The sequence below is a fragment of the Salmo trutta genome, chromosome 20, assembly GCF_901001165.1.
Source record: "Salmo trutta chromosome 20, fSalTru1.1, whole genome shotgun sequence".
NCBI lineage: Eukaryota > Metazoa > Chordata > Actinopteri > Salmoniformes > Salmonidae > Salmo > Salmo trutta.
Window position 1 is genome coordinate 39,159,368 of NC_042976.1, and position 26,832 is coordinate 39,186,199.

The 26,832-nt window shown below is 41.2% G+C and overlaps 1 protein-coding gene across 5 annotated transcripts; it reads right to left on the bottom strand.

The window, feature by feature from the left end:
- On the bottom strand, window positions 1–26,018 carry LOC115156019 (histone acetyltransferase type B catalytic subunit). Of its 5 annotated transcripts, none has more exons than XM_029703205.1 (11): window positions 25,997–26,018; window positions 14,065–14,136; window positions 13,784–13,859; window positions 12,630–12,750; window positions 8,875–9,054; window positions 8,581–8,702; window positions 7,913–8,017; window positions 5,337–5,443; window positions 4,158–4,309; window positions 3,684–3,800; window positions 1–549 (listed from the first exon to the last, which is right to left on the bottom strand). In XM_029703205.1, the coding sequence occupies exons 2-11, from the start codon at window positions 14,132–14,134 to the stop codon at window positions 382–384; spliced, it is 1,218 nt and encodes a 405-aa protein (XP_029559065.1). In that variant the 5' UTR covers window positions 14,135–14,136; window positions 25,997–26,018; the 3' UTR covers window positions 1–381. The 5 variants fall into 5 exon arrangements, with proteins under 5 accessions (XP_029559065.1, XP_029559063.1, XP_029559064.1 ...); XM_029703203.1 differs by lacking the exon at window positions 25,997–26,018 and adding an exon at window positions 25,452–25,689; XM_029703204.1 differs by lacking the exon at window positions 25,997–26,018 and adding an exon at window positions 24,869–24,953.
- Window positions 26,019–26,832: the final 814 nt, after the last annotated feature.

Here is a 26,832-nt window from a genome sequence, read left to right on the forward strand (position 1 = left end):
TTGATCAATGTACAAAAAAAACATGTCATTTATTTCAGTATGAAGTGCTTAAAAACCAACATGTCTTCAGGAAAACGCTAGACAGATATTTGAGGGAAAAAAAAGAATCACTATCTCTGTTATTCTCTATATCAAAAGGAGGCATGTTCTGCACAGCCAGACCGTACGGATGGTGTTCCTATCACCTGTGAATGATTACCAATCACTAAATCTCACACGGCGTGATTACACACATGGGACACAGTGGGCCTTCCCCAGGCAGCCAGCCAGCTGCACAGCGCTGCTCAACCTCTACTGTATATCTAGGACCATCAGTGGGAAGAGGAGAAGGGAGATGGGGCCAGGGTGGGGTAAGCAGGGCCGACATTCGGCCCCCCTGGATCAGGCCTGCGCTAGCCTCTCGATGACTCTCCTGTACTCGGCCAGCACCTCCTGGTAGCTCTTCTCCAGCTCCTCCTGCTGCAGCGCCGTGTCCATCTGACTGATGTGGGATGCCAGCTCCTCTGGCCGCAGACACTTCATCATCTTGGTCAGCTCCCGCTGGTTCTTCTAAGCACGCAATAAACACACACACTGGTTAATGCACTGCGTTTGTCTAAAATCCCTTGGCTCGTTTCCCCCAAAAACGTTGCATTATTAGCTTGTGTTAGCCATGTTTTTTTTTTGAAGCAAAACAAAAACGCTGTATGGTATTTTGTAAACGCGACTGTTAAGTTTCGATTGCAATTAGCAGCAGGGAATCTTACATAACGCACGTTCAACTGAGAAGAGCAAGTTAATATTGTTCCTCCTCTAGGTCCTCATATTGCAGACCTGACTGCATCTCATTAGTGTCTTAAAACCAAATAGTCAGAGGGGAAGCAAAGGATTCTGTAATTGAGTCTGCAGGAGTGCTGAAAGCTTCTGGACATGAACCAAGAGTCCTCACTCATGTTTTTTGGGGCCAGTGCAAAAAAGTTCCCACTCTCTTGAGAATCAGGGGGAAGACAAGTTGAGCAGAGACGTGAAATTCTCCACGCATTCACAGAGAGGAGGACTCCGCTGAGCTAACTACAAACCAAACCTCCCCAAAATCAAAACAGCCTGCTGCATCTGGCCGCCAGATCTCTCCTCCACTCCACAGCCCGTCTCCCAAGGAATTCCTACTTCCTTTTTCACCACACACTTTTTTTCCCTCCGCAGATTTTGGCCTTTTCAAGACATGTGGTTACACTGCTGACAGCAATCCTCTAATGCAGAGATCATGAATGAGTATAATTTTCTTTTCTCCCTTTATGAACATGTACACACTCACTACTGTAAGTCGCTCTGGATAAGAGCGTCTGCTAAATGACTAAAATGTAAAATCATCAACTAGACTCAGCAGCGGGCAGTCTTTCTTGAGCGGACGGTCGGGGAGCCTGAACATAATTACAAATCATTTGTAGACTGCAAATTGACCTCAAGAAGCCCACACAGACATAAGTCACTTTACCCCTACCTACATGTACATATTACCTAAATTACCTCTACTGCTTACATTTGCATATGATTACGCGTCTCTCTATTAGGCATGGGAATAGTCGTGAACAGATTTCCAAAATTAAAATCACTTGGAGCTGATTTACAGGTTGACATTTTTTATTATATTTATTAATCTTTTTACTGAATTTTATGTCCAAAGCTGATTTTTTTTTTTATAAATAAAAAGAACCGCGGGGAGGGGGACAAATTCGGCACGCGGGCCACCAGTTGAAGAACCCTGCTGTAACGGCTGATATGCTGGGTTTCAATGCGACACTCAAATCACATGTCACGGAACATACATATGTAAATCAATGTTATCCTGTAAATACAAAATTAGTAACAGTTTGTATAATCAAATTTCAAAAAGCACAGTAAGAGTGCTATATGAAACTTCTACTATTTGGCAAGCAGATTATTTAACTGCTTGAATGTGTGCTGTTAGCAACCTACTTCCACCTAAATCACTCCTCCCTCCTAATGACATGCAAATCCTGCATAATGACACTGCTCTGAATAGAACTGAATCCTGGGGTAACACTACAGTGGAGGCCTGCCGTGCTCCATTGTATCTCCAATAATAAGCCTTTGGTACCCCAGACATTTTCCTGCAACTGGGGAATAATCGTTCTCCTGATTCTAGAAAAGTAATGCAACATAAGTTACAAGACGCAACAAAAAGTAGCTCTAAGCAGATAAAGTGTGTGTCACATTCTTGGCCATTTCTGAAACCATGCTAATGCATTGTGGGTAGTCATAAGTCATCAAACACTAAATATTTTGGAAAAGCGTGGTATAATCAGTTAATGGGTGGATTCTACACCAGAGGAAAATATTTTTGGTATCTCAGATTGTTCTGGCAATTCTCACATAGAAACTTCATTGGGAGGAAGGATGTTTGAAATGCTTTTTACATTTGTATCAAACCATTTCTTTGAAAATCATGATGAAAGTGGCCATTTTAGGCCCTTTTTAGACCTATACATGCCTCCTGTAAGACCCTATGAACCATACCTTATACAGACACCATCTTGGTTTCATTATACTCCTTATAGTGTGTTCCAACTTACGGAGTATGTCTAGATTCTTAAAGACAAATGTTCACATTCATTTATTCAACATTAAATTCGCATAACAACCCTTTTAGATTTTGTTAATTCTTAAGACTTTGTTTGGAACAATATACAAGTACATCAAATTTCCAGAGTGGGCTTTGCTAATTATGAAGTTATGATCCATTTTATGAGCACCACCAACACAGTGAATGGGAAAATGGATTCAAAAGGGAACTCCCTGTGCTGATGATTTGCAATCCTAAAGTAGGGCTGTGATTGGTTAATGACCTACAACAGGGGTATTCAACTCTTACCGTATGACGTCCAGAGCCTGCTGGTTTTCTGTTCTACCTGATAATTAAAATTGCACACACACCTGGTTCACCCAGGTTTAAAGCAGTCCCTAATTAGAGGGGAATAATGAAAAAAAAATGCAGAACTGGCTTCAAGCTCCAGAGTTGAGTTTGAACGACCTATGTAATTTTCTATGTATAAATGGGTCATATCATTAAAAGTAACAGAGAGCCACTCTGGACATGTGATGTGTTTCAAGAGTATATTGTTACAAACAATATGCCTAAAAAAATAAGACAAATCAAAAAAGGATAGTTTTGAGATATTCATATTTATGTTGGATAAATATGTCTTTCCGAATCTAAACATACTCCATATGTTAGAACACACTATGTGGAGTATAATGAAACCAAGATGGTGTCTGCATCATGTACGGATCATAGGGTCTTACAGGAGGCATGTACAGGTCTAAAAAGGGCCTAAAATGGCCACTTTTATTATAATTTGTGATACAAACGTAAAAAGCATTTCAAACAGCCTTCCTCCCAATGAAGTTCCTATGTGAGAATTGCCAGAACAATCTGAGATACCAAAAATATTGGACTCGCCCTATTATCAAATTAAATCAACTCTGAATTGATCCCAGGTTATATAGTGCAACTAACAGCCATTCACCACTAATGAAGTCCATAGGGAAACACATAGCCATTACACAGTAGACACAATCTGCTAATTCCATTTGACTAGAAACTAAAGCGCAAGGTGGACACTGCAAAAGGATGGAGGAATGCATTTCACTGGAGAAGCTACGGTCCTTTCTTTTAAACATACCTTGGTTGGGGCAAATAGCCTCTTTTTGACTTCCAGACGGTAATCTCTTGCTTTGGTCTCAACGCTCATGTCCGTCACCCTTAGTCGGAGGATTTCATACACTCGTCTTGCGTGTTTCTGTAGGGGCAAAGACAGGACGGGGCCATTAGAGCCTTTAAGAACCCGTACAGTCTGTCTCCACAATCATCGAGAAAAGACAGACGATTTCTTTGCTTGGTTCGAGCTATTCAGAACCTTCTTGTACAACGCTGAGGTGCCTGAAGCTTCATGAAAGAGCCATGGCGAAGTGAGAAACAACCATTTGGCAAAAATGAAAACATGACGCAGAATAAGTGCAGTAAGTCAGTGCCCACCAATTTACATAAAATGGTACATGTTCCCTCCTGGACTGGAGAGCCTTGGGTTAATGAGTGAGAAAAGTACAGTAATCAACTGTATCCTCCTCTGGGCTCTATGGTTCAAGCTGAGGTTGACCTTGTTTATCTTTAACTTCTCCCTGGCCTCTGTGGCCATGTCGTCACTGAAGCTCAGAGGAAGCTTGTCTGTGGAGAATGACGGCAGTGTTTGGCAGAGCTTGACCAGAACGTAGTCTCGCAGCTTCACGTAGTTCTCCGAGGGGTCTTCAGCTGAAAATAACAGAAAACAATAATTAGACACAATCTTGAAATTCCATTTAAAAATAAATACATTACATATAATTACATGAAATGTTAGGTATACACAATTTATATTTTATCAAACTGTTCACATCAACCACCCCAAGACACCCGAGGCTACAGTTTTCAATACAGGCTTATATTCAAATCCCACTGATTCCTGAAACAGTCAAATAATTACACCATTGTCAGAGTTTAATTGTGGCTGCATGTGTCAAGCGCAGTTCTGCGAAAGTGGCTTGCATTGACATTTTACCCAGCTCCCACTGCGGTTTTGAAAGAAATTCAGTACAGAGCAACATGGAGAGGACTTAAAGCCGCATGGAATAAAAAGACCCATAGCCTGCAGTAGCTAGCCTACCTGGTTAAATAAAGGTGAAATAAATCAAAAGAAAAATTATTCAAAGACCAGATTCAAAGTAGAGCAAAATAGACAAGAAAATAGGGGTGCCCCTCTGGACAGGAGAGTGGATGCTTCTTGGTTATTTTTTAAAACGAGCTGTCAGCTAAATCTGGTGCAATGCATCCCTTCTCATCTCAGAGACTTATGTTTTGTTGAACATAGTCCCTGGCAAATAAACTAAAATACAAAATAAATTCATTTCATTTTCCTACGCAAATCAATTATTTGGGTGTAACGGCTTTGCATTTAACCATGTAAATACATGTAATAGTATATGAAACTAGCAGTTACAGCCTCCTCCCCAAACTGAAACATCAATTTTGTGTTACTTACATTAACACACACACACAGTCTTGTACAGCTAACCTTGTGGGGACACACAATTCAGTCCCATTCAAAATCCTATTTTCCCTAACCCCTAACCCTAAAATCTAACCTTAACCCTAGCTCCTAACCTTAACACTAACCCTAACACTAATTCTAACCGTAACCCTAAACCCCCAAGAAATAGCATTTGACCTCAAATTTTTGTTCCTTTACTATTCTTGTGGAGACTTCTGGTCCCCACAAGTATAGTTAAACACGTCCACACACCTGTAATGTCCTGTACTTTAGGCAGATTGCAGTAGAACCTGTGTACTGCCTCCAGCAGCTGAGCTCCATGACCCTCTCCTTGGAACGGCGGCAGGATCAGCATTTGGCTGTTCAGAAGGACACCAGGCCAACATACACAGACATGAAAGAACAGCCTTGCTGACCTCTCAGCCAGACCTACCAAACCCCTCGTCATTCACAGAAAAAAAAGGCAACCTTGTATATGACTGATCAGATCTTGATGTTAAGATAATTATCTGAGAAAGAAAGAAAAAGCTCACTTTTGTCATTTATGATAGCATGGAGTAATGTACAGGGTCCTTCATTTATGATAGCATGGATTATTTATGATAGCATGGAGTAATGTACAGGGTCCTTCAGACTTTTTCCACATTTTGTTGTGTTATAAACGGAATTTAAAATGGATTAAAATTTAGATTTATTTGTCACTGGCCTACACACAATACCCCTTAATGTCAAAGTGGAATTGTTTTCCCCCCCCAAATTAATAAAAAATGAAAAACTGAAATGACTTGAGTCAATTATTCAACCCATTTGTTGGCAGTTGTGGCTGTTTTGCGTATTGTCTCTACCTTCTTGCCCTTAGTGCTCTTGTCTGTGGCAAATAATGTTTGTACCATTTTGTGCTGCTACCATGTTGTGTTGCCATCATGCAGTGTTGTCATGTGTTGCTGCCATGCTATGTTGTTGTCTTAGGTCTCTCTTTAAGTAGTGTTGTCTCGCTTGTCGTGATGTGTGTTTTGTCCTATATTTTTATTTATTTTATTTTTTAATCCCAGCCCCCGTCCCTGCAGGAGGCCTTTGGCCTTTTGGTAGACCATCATTGTAAATAAGAATTTGTTTTTCACTGACTGGCCTAAGTTAAATAAAAGGTTAAATAAAAATAAATACAATTGTTATGGCAAGCCTAAATAAGTTCTGGAGTAAACATGTGCTTAAGAAGTCACATAGTAAGTTGCATGGACTCACTCTGCGTGCAATAGTGTTTAATCTGATTTTTGAATGACTACTTCATCTCTGTACATACAATTATCTGTAAGGTCGAGCAGTGAATTTCAAACAGATTCAACCACAAAAACCAGGGAGGTTTTCCAATGCCTTGCAAATAAAGGCTCTTATTTGTAGATGGGTAAAAATAGAAAAGCAGACATTGAATATCCCTTTTAGCATGGTGAAGTTATTACCCTTTGGATGGTGCATCGATAGTCCCAGTCACTACAAAGCACAGGCGACCTTCCTAACTCAGTTGCCGGAGAGGAAGGAAACAGCTCAGGGATTTCACCATGAGGCCAATGGTGACTTTAAAACATTTACAGAGTTTAATTGCGGTGATAGGAAACAACTGAGGATGGATCAACAACATTGTAGTTACTCCACAATACTAACCTAACTGACAGATTGAAAAGAAGGAAGCCTGTACAGAATAAAACATATTCCAAAACATGCATCCTGTTTGCAATAAGGCACTAAAGTAATACTGCAAAGAATGTGGCAAAGCAATTCACTTTTTGTCCTGAATACAAAGTGTTATGTTCAGGGCAAATCCAATACAACACATTACTGAGTACAACACTCCATATTTTCAAGCATAGTGGTGGCTGCATCATGTTATGGGTATGCTTGTAATCGTTAACGACTGGAGTTTTTCAGGATCAAAAAGGAACAGAATGCAGCTATGCACAGGCAAAATCCTAGAGGAAAACCTGCTTCAGTCTGCTTTCCACCAGACACTGGGAAATTAATTCACCTTTCAGCAAAACAATAACCTAAAACACAAGGCCAAATCTTCCCTGGAGTTGCTTACAAAGAAGACAGTGAATGTTCTGGAGTGGCCGAGTTACAGTTTTGACTTAAATCTAATTGAAAATCTATGGCGAGACCTGTAAATGGTTGTCTAGCAATGATCAACAAGCAATTTGACAGAGCTTGAGGAATTTTGTAAAGAATAAAATGGGCAAGTGTTGCACAATCCAGGTGTGGAAAGCTCTTAGAGACTTACCCAGAAAGACTCAAAGCTGTAATCGCTGCCAAAGGTGCTACAAAGTATTGACTCAGGGGTGTGAATAATTATGTAAATGAGATATTTCTGTATTTCATTTTCAAAAAATTTGCTACAATTTCTAAAAACATGCTTTCACTGTCATTATGGGGTATTGTGTGTACATGGGTGAGAAAATAAATCCATTGAATCCATTCTGAATTCAGGCTGTAACGCAAACTGTGGAATAAGTCAAGGGGTATGAATACTTTCTAAAGGCACTGTACTAATGAATTGAAATTGAGGGAGCCCTTTTCACTTGATTATAAGAAACGCAACAAATTGTTATGTCATGTCCATCAATACATCAAACAAAATGCTTATTTACAGGCAAAGCTTTTTGTTGTTGAAGATACTGATCATTTTGGCTCCCATATGAGTCAGAGTGGGGTTGGATGGTTGGATACATAAGCCAGTAATTTGAGATTTTTGTAAGACTAGGGAGAGAGAAATATATAATTTTCCTCTCCTTTTTTGTACAAAAGAAAAGGAAGGCACGTGCTCCCCTAGTAATTACCTTACACGTGGTCGGGTTTTGTCTGGATACACATAGTAATTATAAACTGTCATGTAGCCAACAGTTGCGAAGAGAGTCTCCCCATCGTTATTGTACTTCTCAAATCTGCAGATAAAACACAAAAGGCAAGCAGGACAATTACAGGCACACTCCAATGCCGCGTCCATTTTCCCCTCTCCAATTCTCTGGGATGCTTTTTCCAGTGTCAGCATGCTGGAGCAGCCAGGCCCGTCCCGATCCGTACACCTGCTACAACCTGAATACATTAAGCACTTAATTGGAGGACTGCAACTTAGAAGAGGAGAAGAGGGGTAGAGAGGGGGAATCGGGGTCCTCCACATCACTTCAGTCCATTTACCCATTGTCACTATAAATAGGTGCCAGGATAAAGAAAACACTGGCAGAGGCTCTTTTTACTGTTTGAGATGTCATTCAGTGTTTCAAAAGACAACCGTATTCAATTCAGCTCTTGCCCTGAAAAAAAATGAATGAAAAGGGTTTTCAACACAAAAGGTGCCTCTTGCCAGATCAACAATTCTCCAATAACCAGGGAAAATATAATCAAACTGGCCTGGTAATTGGTCGCGAGCGCCTCAAAGGAGCCCGTTGTTTCTGAATGAGTCAACGAACGGGTTCGGGGGAGAGTGACGTTGGAGGGCACCACTCACACGAGAAAGAAGTCCCAACGATCGTCGTCAACGTCGATGAAGCTGGCCGTCTCAACGAACCACATGAGGAAGGTCTGCAGGCGCTCATGGTAGTCTCGGAATCCCGGGCACGACACGTCCACCTAGAGAACACAGCAGGTCTGAGGACAGTCTAAGTCATGATAAATAAACAGAGCACCCTCCCTTATACAGAAATAATCTGTAAGTCATACAGGTGACATGGAAAGCACCTGTTATCTGTATATAATTACATAAAGTACTGTATATTGTAGGACCAAGGACTAGAATGTGAACCTTGTGAATCTGGTAGGTGAAGTCTTCTCCTGCCTCCACATTGTGAACGTTGTATGTGTGAAGCAGGGTGCCGAAGGGTTTGAAGTTGGCCTCTTTCTCCAACAATGAGATGAAGTCGTCCGTGCTGCAGCTGAACCCAGCAGGAATGATCTCCCGGATCTTCCCTTCAACATCATCAGGCTGCAGGGAGGAAAGAACAGGGTTTACTAGAACATGACACAAAGCGACAGCATCTTGTATAAGGGAAAGTAGCCTTGTATTTATATTCTTTCTCTGTTAAAAAATTTGCCGATTGGCCGATTAGCCAGATAAGTATTTGCTAGGACGAAAACTGCAATCTTATAACTTTTATTTCAAATGCGTTATTGACTTTAAACGCATTTCTTCAAAATGTAGAACGCGTTTGTTCTTTGATATAGTTGGATCATATAGATTAAACATGTCCCAAGGTCTTTATTACAAAAAGACCTAACAGAGCCTATCTAGTTTTATGGACTAACTGCTGAAATTGAATAAAAATCAGGAAATCTGTGGACATAATTTATTTATTTTCCGCTGCCATGTCTAATCACAGTTCCTACTGTTCGGTCATTAGGCTATGCTTCAGCCCTGATTGACAGAGAACACGAGGAATTAAAGTGGAAGAATACATATTTTTGTGCCACAAAAAGGAGAACCATTAGGCAATTAAGACAGTCAGCAGAGCAGACGCCCGCCCCCCCTTCCCAACCCCTTGGTGAAAGAGCACTTCATTGAATACATTTACTACTTACGTTAAACCATGAATATTTGATGAAGTCCCCACAATAACGTATTTCAGCATTTCACTGGGCAATAAAATGTAATGAATTGATCTCAACTTAACAAACCTCGGGCATCCATAATAGAGGCCTCTCCTCTAATCCTGGCGAGCGCAACTCAATCAAATGAAAGAGCCTGGCAGACAAAGGGCCCCCCTCCCCCTGGACTTTTTACTCACTAGAATGTGTGGTTGGTTCAGCTGTGATGTTTGCATTGTATCCATTTCCACAAGGATTGACATGAGAACACTTTGTATTAACTTGCTAAGCAGCCCTTTCACACCATTTACATGCACGATGAGCATTAGTTCTATACCGAGACCCTTTCTGCTCGCCATAGAAAAACTGGGAAATGAAGAAGGCCTGAACAAAATGCACTACAAAAGGCTAATACAACACACCGCTAATTCCTCTCCTTTCAGACATCAGCTAATATCCAACTGGAAGTAATGCACCTGCAGCTGAATGCCACTTCACCATTGCAATTGTTCAACTGCATTTCTGAGGAATAAGGATCAGAAATAAAAAGGCCATGGACAAACAAGTCATATTGTCCGAGGCACTCTCCTATATACTAGACACTAAATTGCACAATCCTGAATAAAAGAGGCCATAGTTCGGTATAGATGACGTAACAATGCATCTTTAGAAACGCTTTGTTCCACCCGAATGCCTTTTATCTTCGGGATATAATTGATCATGTGTACATATCTTATTTAGGAGTGGTGAAAACGGTTTGAAGGTAAAAAGAACACTAAATCAGATCACGTTGTCCTTCACAATTCATGGATTTTGCGACTTCACATTACCTATAGAGCAAATACATTCAATTAGATCTCTCTCAGGACCCAGAGAGGCACTAACTAGGCCTATTTAGTAGTGCCGGGACGACAACAGGATCACAAATATTTGTTCCATGGCAAAAATGAAACTCTTTGGGCCTTTAAAAATCTTCTGTATGTAACATATTGTGTGATACAGCTTGGAAAATAAATACATGTGACTGGATGACAACATAATAACGGTTTATTTCCAACATTTTCCTAAAGAAGTTAAATCTGCTTCGCGTTTCTTTTGTGTTTTGTTTCCTTGACGTGATACTAACGAGCACCGCGACACGGTTATCGTCCCGGCCCTACCATTTAACCCAACTGTGCCATTTTGCTAAATGTCCAACTTCAATTGAACTTTAAATTTGATCACTATCTGCTTAAAATATCTTATTGGATTTCTTTGTCATACAAAAAAAATATCTCCATTGACAATGATTTTGGCGGACTTAAAACGTAAGCTACATATCGCAATAACAATCCAAACATTTGTATATTAACACCTTTACATTTTAGAATCGAGGCTCATATTTGATTTACACATTACTGATGCACGTTTCAGATTTTCACTAGTGGATGCCCAGTGTGAAACAATGACCGGAAGAAAAACGATGTCCGACTGTGTGGAGTCCATCATTACAGCGTTTGGCTGGTTTAGGGTAAAGGTGATCTCTGACAAGTCTTCCATTAGGGTAGTAGCAGCTGCATGCTGAACTCTGTCCCACAGCTCCCCTCCTCTCCCTCACCAGCTGCACTACACCCAGCCACAGTGAGCACGCACTCACAGACAAACACTCTTCAGATAGAGCCTGAACTCTGCTGCTGCTCCCTAACTCTCTACCTCGCACCAGCTGCACTAAACCCTTAACGAGGTGGACACTCGTGGGTCAACGTTGGCCTTTCCGTCATCCTCACTGGGAATTCTTCAGCTTTACATCCGAGTATTGTTTAGTATTGGGAACAGAATAGGCAGTTTGGGAAATGTTTAACTAAGAAAACAACGGAAAAATGAATCAAAACAAATTATTTCACTGATGACTGCTCTGTGTCTATAAAAACAATTGGATTGTCCCACTGCTATTTGTTCATGTATAACGTTACTACGGTCTATGCACTCAATTAGACAATTGCTTCTCATTGCGACGTACCTTTAGTGAATCTACAAGGAAGCTTTCAGGTAACACTTGACATTCAGTCTATCCTACTACACCTGGAGATGTAGAAATGCTGTAACTATATTCTGGTAATAAGTTAACATTTTCTTCTTAATATTGTGTAATAATAAAAAAACATTCAACTCCATAACAATTACAATGTAACAAAGTGTTAATGCATTGGAGCAATTACAGCTATACTATGCGTAAAGCAAGTGAAGTGTTACTGGCCATTACTTTACTTGGATTTCTTTCAATTGAAAGCACTATACAGATTAGCTACTGACCCAGAAAACTTGGTCAGAGGTTCAGAACTGTAATTTGGGTTCGTTCTGGGGACCAAGTCCTTCAGTGATACATCTCCCTCCTGACAAAACACACTTATGGGAAACATACCACAGCAGGACATATTCTACTTCCTGCAGACTATCACAGAGCCACTCAAATCAATGGATGAGCCAAGACCACCCGATCCAACTCTGATCCTTCCCTTTAGAGAGGGAGGGATAGGATTAGTGCACCAATGGCCCATGGGGCCTATGATAGACTGGGATTAGTCTGACAAAATATGAGATCTCTTACATATCTGCTGCATAATACCGCCACTCAGAGGGAGGTTCTGGCTCACTCCAGAAGGCCCACAGAAACATGCACAAAGCAGCCCACAGAAAAGGCTCCCGAAACAGCTCACCTCGAGCTAAAGCAGGCTGGGAAACTGGACAGGTTCCAGAAGAGAAGCTATAAGGGTACCGAGGGTGGTTTTTCACTTGACTGGGAAAAACTACGCTTTCGCGAAGACCCAGAGTTTTCCCTGGTGAGGTCACGTGGTTGAGAAACCCTCACGACATAAAGAGTTGGGGCCCATCTCTGAATGGAATATAGTTTGACAGGACATCTCTTTTTTTAGGTAACGTCCGTGTTACTGTGCTCGGCTAAAGTGATAAAAAGGCATTTCAAATCAATTTATTTACCTCCACGCAGTCAAAGTTTTCTGTGACTCTGGCTGAATATTTAACTTTGAAGAGGGTGATCAGGTTCCCAGCACTGTAGTACAGTTGAATCTGAAGGCCTTTGTATCCAAAAGCCACCTCACTGAGGAGGAAATAAATCAATTAAAAACAAAGTGGAAAAATAGCTAGCGAGCGCCAAAAATATAGGGACGGTGACATTTGTTGGCTCTGTACTCCAGCACTTTGGATTTGAAATGATACAATGACGATGAGGTTAAAGTGCAGCCTATCAGTTTTAATTTGAGGGTATTTTCATCCATATCGAGTGAACCGTTTCATACCCCTCCAAGACATGCTAACCTCTCACCCGTTACAGTGATATTTATGCCCCTGTAACTTTCTCACTCATCATTATACATGATTCATGATTCATTGAGGATTATCCATAATCATGGTAGCATCCACATTGTTTAGAAACATATTCTATTCCTATTTACAAAAGAAAAGTGATTCCATTTTGGGCACATAATAAATCTGAAACCACCAAAACAAACAGCAAATGCATCCAACAAATTTGTAGAGTCACAAGCTTGATGTAGTCATTGTGTGCTATGAATATGGGACCAAATACTATACTTTTGACTACTTTAATAGACATAAGTGAATTTGTCCCAATAGTTTTGGTCCCAATAGTTTTGGGGGGACTATGTACAGAAAGTGCTGTAATTTCTAAACGGTTCACTCAATATGGATGAAAATACCCTGAAATTAAAGCTGACAGTCTGACTATGAGGTTAAAGTGCATTGTATCATTTCCAAAAATGTGTCACTGTCCCAATAGTTTTGGAGCTCACTGCAGATGAGTTAGCATTCACATAATTCAGTTCAACAGTTCACCGTCGTGCAACCAGCACACAGATTTAGGCCGCTTTCCAGAGTTTTGACGTTGCTGACGCCTGACAGATCTTACAACGCCTGGATAGGTATTTTAAGTATTAGCTAACCATATACTTGTACGTTATAGCTATTTGTCAGTCGATGACACAGTTAATGAGGTGGCACGCAACCATTGGTTGTTGCGGCGCCTCAGCTGTGGAACGCGGCCGTAGAGTTCACATGGAGTTGCTGTAATGAGATGCACAGATCTTACTGGCTGAATTAGGTTTGATACTCACTCATCACCATAAAGCTGGTGGCTGTACTCTGGATGGAATGTCATGCTTTCATCATTCACCTCCTCTGCGAAACGGACTGAGAGAAATAGTTGTATTTCATTATTTCAGTAAGAGGGTGTGGTCAATACTCAGTGCAATATTTGATATGTTGACTATGTATATGAAACACTCAAAGCACCATTTACCAAACAACAAATGCAGTGCAAGTAGCTTCCATCTCCACATCCTAAAACAAAAAGAGTTTACACACAATGCTAAATAAGAAGACGCATGAGACAAACCTAGTTTTAAACAGATTGCTTCGTTGGTGTCACACTTATATTCTGCCAACTTCTTCTCCATTTCGTTCATCCCTGTGGAGCAAAACAAACAGCATTTCTAGCTTAATTGTTTGTTTATTTATTTGGATCCCCGTTAGCTTTTGCAGAAGCAGCCTCTGCTCTTCCTGGGGTCCACAAAAAAACATGACAAGTAACAAAACACTGATACACTAGGAAAAGTCACATTCAAAATACAACGATATAGAAACAAAAAAAAAAAGTACAAACAATGTATTTTTTTAAAAGTTAAAATGTGTCTCTGTGCCCCCCTCACAGTACACGTCATTCCATGAGTTGTTTTAAAGGTAATTTTCCTGTTAACTTGAGTAATGGGAGATGGATGGAGTTCCATGCGATCATGGCTCTGTATTAAACTGTGCATTGACGTGAATTCGTTTTGGACTTGGGGACTGTGAAGGGACCCCTGGTGGCATGTCTTGTGGGGTATGTACGGGTGTCTGAAGAGACCCCTGGTGGCATGTCTTGTGGGGTATGTACGGGTGTCTGAAGAGACCCCTGGTGGCATGTCTTGTGGGGTATGTATGGGTGTCTAAACTGAATGTTATGTAATTATGCAGACAATCTGGAATATTTCTCATAAAAACTAGATGAGAAGCAGTTAAAATATCGCGACAACGCTCAACCAGGAAAGACTGGCAAGCATGTTGATGTTAGTTCTGTATGTGCAGTGAAGGGCAATGTGTGCTTCTCTGTTTGGAGCCAGCTGCAGCTTTGCTAGGTCTTTCTTTGCTGCACTTGACCATATTACCGGACAGTAATCAAGATGGGACAAGACCAGAGCCTGAACATCTAGTAGTTGATTGTGTCAAAAACGCAGAACATCATTTTATAACAGACATACCCCTCCCCATCTTACCAAAAACTCTGTCAAAATGACTTGACCGTGATAATTCATCATCCAATGTTACTCCTAGGAGTTAAGCTTCTCCAACTTGTTCAATGGTCACAGCCTTTATGTACAACTCCAGTTGAGGTTTAGGTCTTAGAGAATGTTTTGAACCAAATACAATGCTTTTAGTTTAAGATGTATTTAAGACCAGTTTATTATTAATCACACATTCTGATACAGACTAACTCCTTATTTAGAATTTCAGTGAGCTCACTGGCTTTGGGTGCTGACAAGTAGAGTGTGGAATCAAAATAAAATAAAATGTTACATGCGCCGAACACAACTGGTGCAGACTTTACCGTGAAATGCTGGCTTATGACCCCTTCCCAATGATGCTAAATAAAATAGTAACACAAGAGGGATAAAATACACAAGAATGGAGCTATATACCAGTACCAGATCAATGTGCAGAGGTACCAGGACTTGAGGTAGATATGTACATGAAGGCAGGGTGAAGTGACTAGGCATCCGGATAGATAATAATACGAGTAAAATAAAGAACAGTAGCAGCAGCAAATGTGTAAGAGTTTGTGTGTGTGAGTGCGTATGTATGTGTTTGTGTTGTCGGTATGCGTGTGTATTGTATGTGAATACGTGTGGGTCTAGTGAGTGTATATGTGGTCTAGTGAGTGTATATGTGGTCTAGTGAGTGTATATATGGTCTAGTGAGTGTGTGTAGGGTCAGTGCAACATAAGAGTCAGTGCAGATAGTTTGGGGACCATAAATTAAATAATAAATAAATAAATTCACCCCTTTTTCGTGATATCCAATTGGTAGTGAGTCTTGTCCCATCGCTGCAACTCCCGTACGGACTCGGGAGAGGCGAAGGTCGAGAGCCATGCATCCTCCGAAACACGACCCTGCCAAGCCGCACTGCTCGCTTAACCCGGAAGCCAGACGTATCAATGTGTCGGAGGAAACACCGTACAGCTGGCGACCGAAGTCAGCGTGCATGTGCCCGGCCCGCCATAAGAAGTCGCAAGAGCGGCCAGCTGCGACACAGCCCGGGATCAAACCCGGGTCTATAGTGACGCCTCAAGCACTGCGATGCAGTGCCTTAGACCGCTGCGCCACTCGGGAGGCCACTATTTGGCAGTCTTATGGCTTGGGGGTAGCCGATGCTCTGGTACCGTTTGCCGGACGGTAGAAGGGTGAACAGTATGGCTTGCGTGGCTGGAGATTGGCAATTTTTCAGGCCTTCCTCTGACTGCCTGATATAGAAGACCTGGATGGCAAGGAGATTGGCCTCAGTGATGTACTGGGCTGTCCGCACCACCCCGTCTAGCGCTTTGCGGTCAAGGGCGGTGCATTTGCCATACCAAGTGGTTATGCAGCCAGTCAAGACGCTCTCGATTGCACATGCCAAATCTTTTCAGCCTCCTGAGGGGGAAGAGGTGCTGCCGTGCCCTCTTCACGACTGAGGGTGTGTGTGTGGACCATGTTAAGTCCTTAGTGATGTGGTCCTTAGTGATGAAGGAACTTGAAGCTCTCAACCTGCTCAACAACAGCCATGTTGATGTGGATGGGGGTGTACTTTCGCCTCTTTCTCCTATAGTCCACGATAACCTCCTTGGTCTTACTAACGTTGAGGTTGTTGTCCTGGCACCACACTGCAGTCTCTGTCCTCCCTGTAGACTGACTCATCACCGTTGGTGATCAGGCCTACCACCGTCGCGTCGTCAGCAAACTTGATGATGGTTTTGGAGTTGTGCGTGGCCACGCAGTCGTGGGTGAACAGGAAGTAAAGGAGGGGATTAAGAACACACCACTGAGGGTCCCTCGTGTTGAGGGTCAGTGTGGCGGAGGTGATGTTGCCTACCCTCACTACCCTGGGGCAAGTCCGTCAGGAAGGCTAGGATCCAGTTTCAGAGGGAGGGGTTCAGTCCTAGGGTCCCTAGCTTGGAGGGGACTATGGTGTTGAATGCTGAGCTGTAATCTATGAACAGCAATCTGACATTGTTATTTCCCTTTTGTCCAGGTGGGAGAAGGCAGTGTGAAGTGCAATTGAGATTGGATCATCTGTGGATCTGTTGGGGCGGTATGCGAATTGGAGTGGGTCTGGGATGATGTGTGTCATGACTAGCCTTTCAAAGAACTTCATAATTACAGATGTGAGTGCTACAGGGCGATAGTAATTTAGACAGGTTACCTTGTTGCTCTTGGGAACAGGGACAATGCTGGGATTATAGACTGGGACAAGTAAAGATTTAAAATGTCTGTCAAGACACTTGCCAGCCGGTCTGCACATGCTTTGAGAACATGTCCTGGTATTCTGTCTGGCCCGGCAGCCTTGTGATTGTTAACCTGTTTAAACGTTTAGCTCAAAATCTGCCATGGAGAGCGAGATCATTCACATACATAGTTGTTCTAGCTTCGTTTAAGACCATTGGCAAATAATTTATAAAAATAGAGAAGACTAACAGTCCAAGGCAACTGCCCTGAGGGACACCGCACTGTACATCTGATATTCAAGAAGCTTCCATTGAAGAACACTCTCTGGGTTCTTTTGGATAAATAGCTCTCCAACCATGGGATGGCAAGTTTTTTCAATAACAATTTATGATCAATAAGATCAAAGGCTCCAACTATGATCTTATTATCCCTTTCTTTTAAGCAATAATTTTTCATTGGCATCAGTGCAGTACAAGTTGAGTGCCCTTCTCTATATGCATGTTGAAAGTCAGTACTTAACTTGTTGTCTGAAAAATAGCATTGTATTTGGTCAAACACAATCCTCACCATTAGTTTACTAAGAACAAGCAGCAAACAGATTGGGCGGATGTTAGAGCCAGCAAAGGGTGCTTTGCTATTTTTAGGTAGTGGAATTACTTTAGCTTCCTTCCACGCACACACTCCTATAAAGTTTGGTTAAAGATATAGCAAATAGGAGCGGCATTACAGTCTGCAACCATTCTCAATAGTTCATCAAGGTTGTCTATACCTGGTTGTTTATCATTATTGATGGATAACAATCGTTTTTCTTCCTCTCCCATACTAACTTGACCAAATTCACAAAAGCAATCATTTTCTTTCATTATGAGATCCTTTATTAAAAAATATGATGGTTCAGTTTTTCCACTTCACTAGTGAAATTGTCATTGAAATGATTTGCAATAACTAAAGGTTTTATTATAAATGGTACTCCAAAGTATTTATCTTTGTTTGGTAATATATTTTATTCTTATTTTTGTTAAGTTTAGTCACAACATTTCTCAATTTAGAGTATGCCAACTAATCAGCTGAGCAGCCAACTTTTGCATAATTTCTTTCTTTGAACCATACAAGTCATCATCAATCATGGGGTACATTGTCAACAGTTGGCATGACATTTTTTACAAATACTTCCAGTGCTGCATCTGAATTCACTTCCTCATACACATCAGACCAACATACATTTTCAACAAAAGAATCGAGATAACATTTTGTATGACCTCTTATGAATAACTTTAGGCACAACCTTTGGAACTTACGCTTTCCTTGTTACTGCCACAATGTTATGGTCACTACAGCCAATGGAAACTGGTATTGCTTTGGAGCAAGCTTTGCAGTATTAGTGAAGATATGATCAATACAAGTAGATACAACAGAACCAACACTATTGGTATGCACTCTAGTTGGCTGAGTGATAACCTGGATCATATTACAGGCATTAGTCAGTTAGAATGGAGAGCTAATTGCTAACTAGTCAATGTTCAGGTCACCCAGAAAACAGACCTCTAAACAAAATAAATCAATATATGTGCGTGCGATGTTGTGCTGAAGCTACTGACCCTGAGGCATGGCTATCTCATTCCTCACAAGGCTTTTAGGAGGGAGAGTGGACAATGAGCCTGTCGTAGCGGATGTAAGCAATGCTCCCATGCTCTCTGGCAGTTTTCATAGCTGGGATAAGTTCTTTCCGCCTCTGGCCGACAGCTTCAGAGAAGTCCTCGTTGAGGAAGATGTTGGCTCCTCTCAAGTTCTTGGCTCTCTCCAGAACAGCCATCCTGTCCTTAAACCTCTGGAACTTGACCAGGAACTGTCACCTAGGCTGGTTACATGTTTTCCAAACCTGTGGGCACGCTCCATCTCAATCTTCCATCTGCAGCTTTTCAGTAGAGCTGTCCCCAACTAAAACAAATTTTGGTCGATAGAGAGTTGTCTTTTCTTTCGACCAATCGATTGGTCGAAATGTTAAAACTTGTATTTTTCCATATAGTGTTTCTATATATGGAAAAATACAAGTTGTGTTTTAATAAAATCAACTATATGTACTGAGCTTGTCGGATGCTTTAAGCGCGCCGTTTGATTAAATAATGAAGACATACTAATGACTCAAGAGGGAGCAGGAGATCAAGATATCCTAACCAGAGAAACTTTATATTTTTTATAAATAAATAAAAAGTTTCTCATGCTAGCAAACTTGCAGCATTGTATGAAATATTCTGGGGTCTCAGAGTTTCCCACGCCAGTGAGCTCAGGACAAACAGCTGTAGGCTATTTGTGCAAGGGATAAGAAGTAAGTTAGTATTTTATTTTCACTACATCAGAGCATTACAATTTCTCCCTTTCATGCTGAGTGGTTATCAAAAGGGAGGGCAGAAAATATTTTTCAAATACGTCAAGGAGCTATTGTAATTCTCTATGGACTCAAAAACAGACTTTGTTTACTTGCTGTTTGAGGTGAAAACAAATTACTTTGAGAGGCGGCAAAACCGTAACCAAACAAACATTGTAGATCAGAAATTAGGGGAATTAACGGTAAATGTAGGCTACTACTGGTGGTATATGTAATGGGGAATTGATAGACGATAACAATCAAAGGGCAAACAATTCACATGAAGTTATAAAACACTGAATGCACATGACATGGCGGGAGAGAGCGCATTCTGGAGAGAGACGTGCCTTGTGCATTTTACACACACTCCCCTTCTTGGACCGTGGCATCCTCAATAGATTAGTCCACTGAACAGTGGTGTAAAGTAGGGATGCACGATATGTCGGTGAACATTTCGGAATCGGCCGATATTAGCTAAAAATGCCAACATCGGTATCGGCCCAATGTCTAGTTTATTAACGCCGATGTGAAAAACCGATGTCAAAGCTGGCGTGCATACATATATACCAAAGGTACATGACGTAATGACGGCACGTAAAATTTTGCGCTACACGCGCATCACAACATTCCTAACCTAGCCCACAATGTCTGCTGTGTGGATTGAGCAGTCAACAAGTCGAGCAGTCATCTGAAAGAGTGAGAACATTTCAGCGAGTTGACTCAAAGGCGAAATCCATTAAAACGCCAAGATAATGGAATTCATTGCCCTTGACAATCAACCGTTCTGTCGTGGGTGACGTTGGCTTTCGCGACTGTTCGAGCACAGGTACACACTAACGTTAACAAGTGCCCTATTGTTCAGATGTTGCCCTAAAGGAGTTACACAGTAATAGCGTCACTGCTATTAGCTTAATGACATACTATGGAACACCGTTTGGGTTTCTGCGTGTCAAAAAAGATACACCTCAAATAACACTATTCTACAATAACCCTATTTGACGCGTTAAACAAGCTTTTAATTTGACACGTCAAATAACACAGTTCTATTATAGAATGTTGCGTGTTCTGAATTTGCACGTGCAAGCCAAGCACCACTACTACGATCAGTAGCACTCAAAGCTGTACAAAAAAAGTCTGTAAACAAGCAAACACCGGCCACGAACAATGTGTTTACAATACCGCGTATAAAGCATTATTTGTTCGACCGCAACTTCTGGGGTAGCTAGCTAGCTTAAGCTTGGTACCTAAATAGCACCAATACAACCAGCCTGAAAACAATGACCAGTAGAAACTGCAGTCATTTTCACTATTCATAGCAATGATTTAGGAATCCTTGTGAGTAAGTATTAGCTAGGTAGACACTTGTTGTTCGCCTATTGAAATTTAACTTCAGTTCATGAAAATAAATAGATAGCCAGCTACTTAACCCTGTTGCCCAAAGCTAACGCTATAAGCAGCCTGCTGGCCTCATCTGGCTAGTGAGGCTCGACGTGACCGGGTTATGTGTTGTGAAGCTAGGCACAATAAGGATTAGGCACAATAGTGGAATTTGCAGTTTGCCTTCACAATAAAAGTACCTCTTGACAGTGATGCAGAAGGTTACAATTACATTTACATTTTAGTCATTTAGCAGACGCTCTTATCCAGAGCGACTTACAGTAGTGAATGCATACATTTCATACATTTTTTTCTCCATACTGGTCCCCCGTGGGAATCGAACCCACAACCTTGGCGTTGCAAACACCATGCTCTACCAACTGAGCCACACGGGACCTATTGGTGGAATCATGCCATATTTAGACTAGATAATGTCAAACAAGGTTGGAATGTGAAGCAATGAAATGGGGTATCAGTCTGCTCGGTGACACCCACAGAACACAACTGTGAAGAGTTTACGCAAATATTAGCGTTGTAGCTCTTATCACGGGACTGTGGCTGTGTGAAATCACCTCCCCAGTCAGCCTATTGTGTGTATTGACATTCATATTGCACTGCACAGCTTTACCTAAGGATTGGGGATCAATGAAATGGGGTAACAGTGTTCTCAATACATTTTTTCCCAACGTCCTCCTCAGAGTTATCAGACTCCAAAACATCCACACAGTATTATTGTTTTTCCTCGGGAAAAAGGTGTTCAATACATAGGTTGACAATAAATGTGGCTCAATTCACAGTAGTTTCAGAGTCCTGCAATAAGAGCTACAATACTAATGTTTCTCTGGGTGTCACTGAGTAGACTGATACCCCATGTCAATGATCCACAATCCATAGGTAAGGCTGTACAGTGAAATAAGTATGCCCCCAACGCAATTCTAAAGTATAACACATCCAGTGTGATTTCAACAGATTGTCAAATTAACAAATGATTGTCTTTTGTTCATTTTATATAACATTCCAACATCGTTTAGCATGCTCTATTAAATTATACTATTTGTATTAATTTGCATCACTGTCAATTACATACTTTTATTTTGAAGGCTAACCGCAAAGTCCACCATTGTGGCTAATCCTTATTGTGGCTAGCTTCACATAGATGGGTCCGACCACTATTAATCAAATAAGAACTGACTTATATTTTTGGGTTATTTTAGATGATGACACCTAGCTATATGGTTAGCTAACTAACTATAGCTACTGAAACAGATTGTCATTTTGCTATGTTTTTGGGGAAGAACATTGTTTGCATCCATGAGCTAGCTAGCTCTTTTTTATGACCAGCAATGTAGGTGCGCGAGACAATTTCACCAGCCTCATAGCATACGTATCGATGAATCATTGTGACATATGAAATACGAGTGAGTGTAATCAATGTGTAATAACTAGGTAAACATTTTATGAACGTGTTCAATTATGTGACACGCAGTCATATTCAGGTCCTGATTGGTCAACAAGCTTATTTGACACGTCAAACTGTGTTATTTGACGTGTATCTTTTTTGACACCCAAACGCCGTTCCTTAGAAGTCCTGCTTGAGAATGAAACAGCACAGCAAGTGAAAGAAATAGGTTTTGATTATGTATTACTGGTATAGGGGACATACGTAAATGCCAACAAAATAGCTTTTTGGTCAGTGTGGTGTGTGTGTGTAACCTTTATTTAACTAGGCAAGTCAGTTAAGAACAAATTCTTATTTACAATGACGGCCTACCCTGGCCAAACTCGGACGGCGCTTGGCCAATTGTGCGCCGCCCTATGGGACTCCCAATCACGGCTGGATTCGAACCAGGGACTGTAGTGACACCTCTTGCACTAAGACGCAGTGCCTTAGACCGCTGCGTCCGTGTGTGTGTTTTAACTATTTAACTGTACCAGAATCATTAAAAAATAATTGGTTATCGGTATCGGCCAAAAATGTCAAATCAGTGCATCACTAGTGTAAAAATATTTTTACTTAAGTAATTTTTTTGTGTATCTGTACTTTACAACTTATATATTTTTGTACAACTTTAACTCCACTACATTCCTAAAGAAAAGAATGTACTTTTTACGCCATACATTTTCCCTGACACTCAAAAGTACTCGTTACATTTTGAGTGCTTAGCAGGACAGGAAAATTGTCCATTTAACGCACTTAAAGAGAACATCCTTGATCATCCCTACTGCCTCTGATCTGGCGGAGTGTAAATTATGTCTGGCCTCCCGAGTGACGCAGTGGTCCAAGGCACTACATCGCAGTTGCTAAATGTGCCACTAGAGATCCTGGTTCGAATCCAGGCTCTGTCGCAGGCGGCTGCGACCGGGAGACTCATGGGGTCGTGCACAATTGGCCCGGCATCGCCTGGGTTAGGGGAGGGTTTGGCCGGCAGGGATGTCTTTGTCCCATCGCGCTCTAGCGACTCCTGTTGCGAGCCGGGGTGCATGCACAGTCGCCATGTGCACGGTGTTTCCTCCGGGTTAAGTAGGCATTGTGTCAAGAAGCAGTGCGGCTTGGTTGGGTCGTGTTTCAGAGGACACATGGCTCTCGACCTTCGCCTCTCCTGAGTCCATACGGGAGTTGCAGCGATGTAACTACCAATTGGATACCACAAAATTGGGGAGAAGGGGATAAGTAAAACATTTTATAAAAAAAATACTACAAAAATAATTGTCTGGAGTATTCCCCGGGCTAGCTATAAAAAAAATTGTGCCATCTGGTTTGCTTAATATAAGGAATTTGAAATGATTTATAGTTTTACTTATGATACTTAAGTATATTTTAACAATTACATTTACTTTTGATACTTAAGTAAAACCAAATACTTTTAAACTTTTACTCAATTAGTATTTTACTGTGTGACCCACTTTTACTTGAGTCAGTCATTTTCTATTACTCAAGTATGACAATTGGGTCCTTTTTCCACTAATGCCACTGAGACAGGTGCGTATCAGACAGGTGTCTTGTGTGCCATACATTTTTTAAATCCAGTGGCATTAGTGGAAAAAGTTTGTGACCAACACTATCAACCAAACAACGACTAAGTGGGGTCAGACCTACTTTTCAGTGATCATTTTTATTACTTTATCCTCAGACTGGGCCAAGATCTAATGTGAAGATTATGGTATGCCATCCACAACGTTGTTATTCCTCCGGGATTGTCCCTTTAGATAATCTGTTACCCCGGTTATTGTTAATAATGATTCACAGAAAGTGCTGGTGTCATCTCGAGAGGATTTACAGTTTGTCGTCATCTTGCTGCAAGTTTCTTTCAGGACATCTGGAGAACTGCAAACTGTTCTTCAGGTCCTGGGCCAGGTTGCATAAAATATGACCCCCTTATTTTTTCCCCTTAGTTTCCTTACCTTTAAGTAAGTTTCACAAAACATTTTACGGCACATTTTTTGGGTGAAGCCAGCTATATTGTGGTATGGTTACTTTCCTTCGCCAACCACCAGAACGATGCACAACCAATACTCTGGCTCCCGATGTGTCCCAAAGCTAGTGGTCGCCTCGTCTTCCATAAACAACTCCTGTAACATGGAGATATGGCCTGTGTCGGAACACGAACCTTAATACTACCGCAAGCGATGCGTGTTAACTTTCAGATCGAGCGTCGGGCTCTTAAAAAAAGCAGTTGGTGTCTATAAATGGGGTAGCTTGTCCCTAGCCACAACATCATCACTGACTCCTGATAACGTTAGCAAGCTAGCTAGGGCTAACACAGTTTGCTAGCTAGTGTGCTAGCAAGGTTGATGACAGCTCGATTGCCTGTGACAGCAACATACATACATCGTCCTGGAACACTCAAATAGGTGAGCACATCTATCATACGAATTGCAATACAAACCATAATACGGGTTTTGTGCACTTAAATATTGTATATATTCATGTGTTACTTACCCGCCATTTCTGTACACTGCTGCATCTCTGTTGTTGTCAACGGCCCGCGGAAAATACGCACCGAAGACTTCCTGTTTGTCCACGTGTTTCCGCCGCATCTGATGTATGCGGAAGAAAGCCATAACTTTTCTCATCGCTCGCTCTCCATCGATTTGTTTTGTCACCCTTCCAGTGTGTGCTACAGTTTAACCACGAACTATTGCGCATCACCAATCGATGGAAGAAAAAATACTCTTCTCCGCGCAAGTGTATCTCGTTATTTTTATACTGATGAGATGATTTGGTGCTGTCTGTGCTGATGTTTTATTCTATTATATTCTGAAATGTATTCTTATTTTTTATTTTCTGACATAGGCTACTGGAAGCCTAAAAATGTGAATCCTTTGAAAATATAAACACGAGATTTTTTCCCACAATTTAACACTAACTATTGTTATGTATTTGATTTCCACACAACCAACCTCATCACACACACTCAAAGTTTAAATAAGATTAAACATTCCTCGTTGAGTTTTTCTTCCTATAGTGCTACCATAAAGAGAAAAAAACACAAGGTTACTGTCCAAAAAAATATATAGCTTACCTAAGCACTCTGTTGTAGTAAACAAAATGTACATTTTAATTGTCCCATTATGACAGTCCACGCTACCGCTGACTTAAATGAAGAATTTGAACCTTGAAAATTGTCTTTCAAAAAGTGGATTACAGTACAGTGATAGCTCAATAAAATAAATGGTCTCTCTGGGGGAGAGTGCAATGGCTGAACATTGAACTGTGGTAATGCTGTGCTATCATCCCTGGCATGGCAATTCTGTCCTCCAGAAGTACCAATGACTGACCCACACAGTCATGTTTAAGCCACTATTATTTCACCCCTACCTACTACTCTGACAGCACTAGATTATAACCCTTTCCTGCATAGGCTACAACGCCTTTTACTCTCTTGCTATATGCTATGGTATGACAGTATGGAGGCAATACATGCAGCTTGATCTCTAACCTTTATGAAATATTTCTGTTGAAAGCAGAATTGTCTTTTCTAAACTTCTGTCAAGAATTGGTGCTTCAGGTCCTGGGCCCGGTTGTATAAAATATGACCCCCTTATTTTTTCCCCTTAGTTTCCTTACCTTTAAGTAAGTTTCACAAAACATTTTACGGCACATTTTTTTGGTGAAGCCAGCTATATTGTGGTATGGTTACTTTCCTTCGATGGTTACTTTCCTTCGCCAACCACCAGAACGATGCACAACCAATACTCTGGCTCCCGATGTGTCCCAAAGCTAGTGGTCGCCTCGTCTTCCATAAACAACTCCTGTAACATGGAGATATGGCCTGTGTCGGAACACGAACCTTAATACTACCGCAAGCGATGCGTGTTAACTTTCAGATCGAGCGTCGGGCTCTTAAAAAAAGCAGTTGGTGTTTATAAATGGGGTAGCTTGTCCCTAGCCACAACATCATCACTGACTCCTGATAACGTTAGCAAGCTAGCTAGGGCTAACACAGTTTGCTAGCTAGTGTGCTAGCAAGGTTGATGACAGCTCGATTGCCTGTGCAATTGCAATTGTCTTTTCTAAACTTCTGTCAAGAATTTGTGCAATATGTTTGTGTCTGTTTATGTATTTTATTGCCATTTGTGGTTTGACTGTGTTCTTCTTTTAACCTTCATACATGTTGTATCCTTGTGGTAGCATAACGTTAATATACAAAGGTTCTGCACAAAGCAGATAATGAAGTATATTCTTATGCAATATAAAAAACTAGTGTTTGGTTTTATGAGAAAGAAAAGAATGAAACCAAAGAGAAAACAAGCCAGACAGTTGCCTTTTCAATTTTATTTATTCATGACATTTCAGATTCCAAGTGCACAAAGTCCTTCATTTAAAAAAAGATGTATCCCCTTAGTCCGTGAATACTGGATGGACATGAATAGTAATGCAACATTTGACCTTCAGTGCACCTC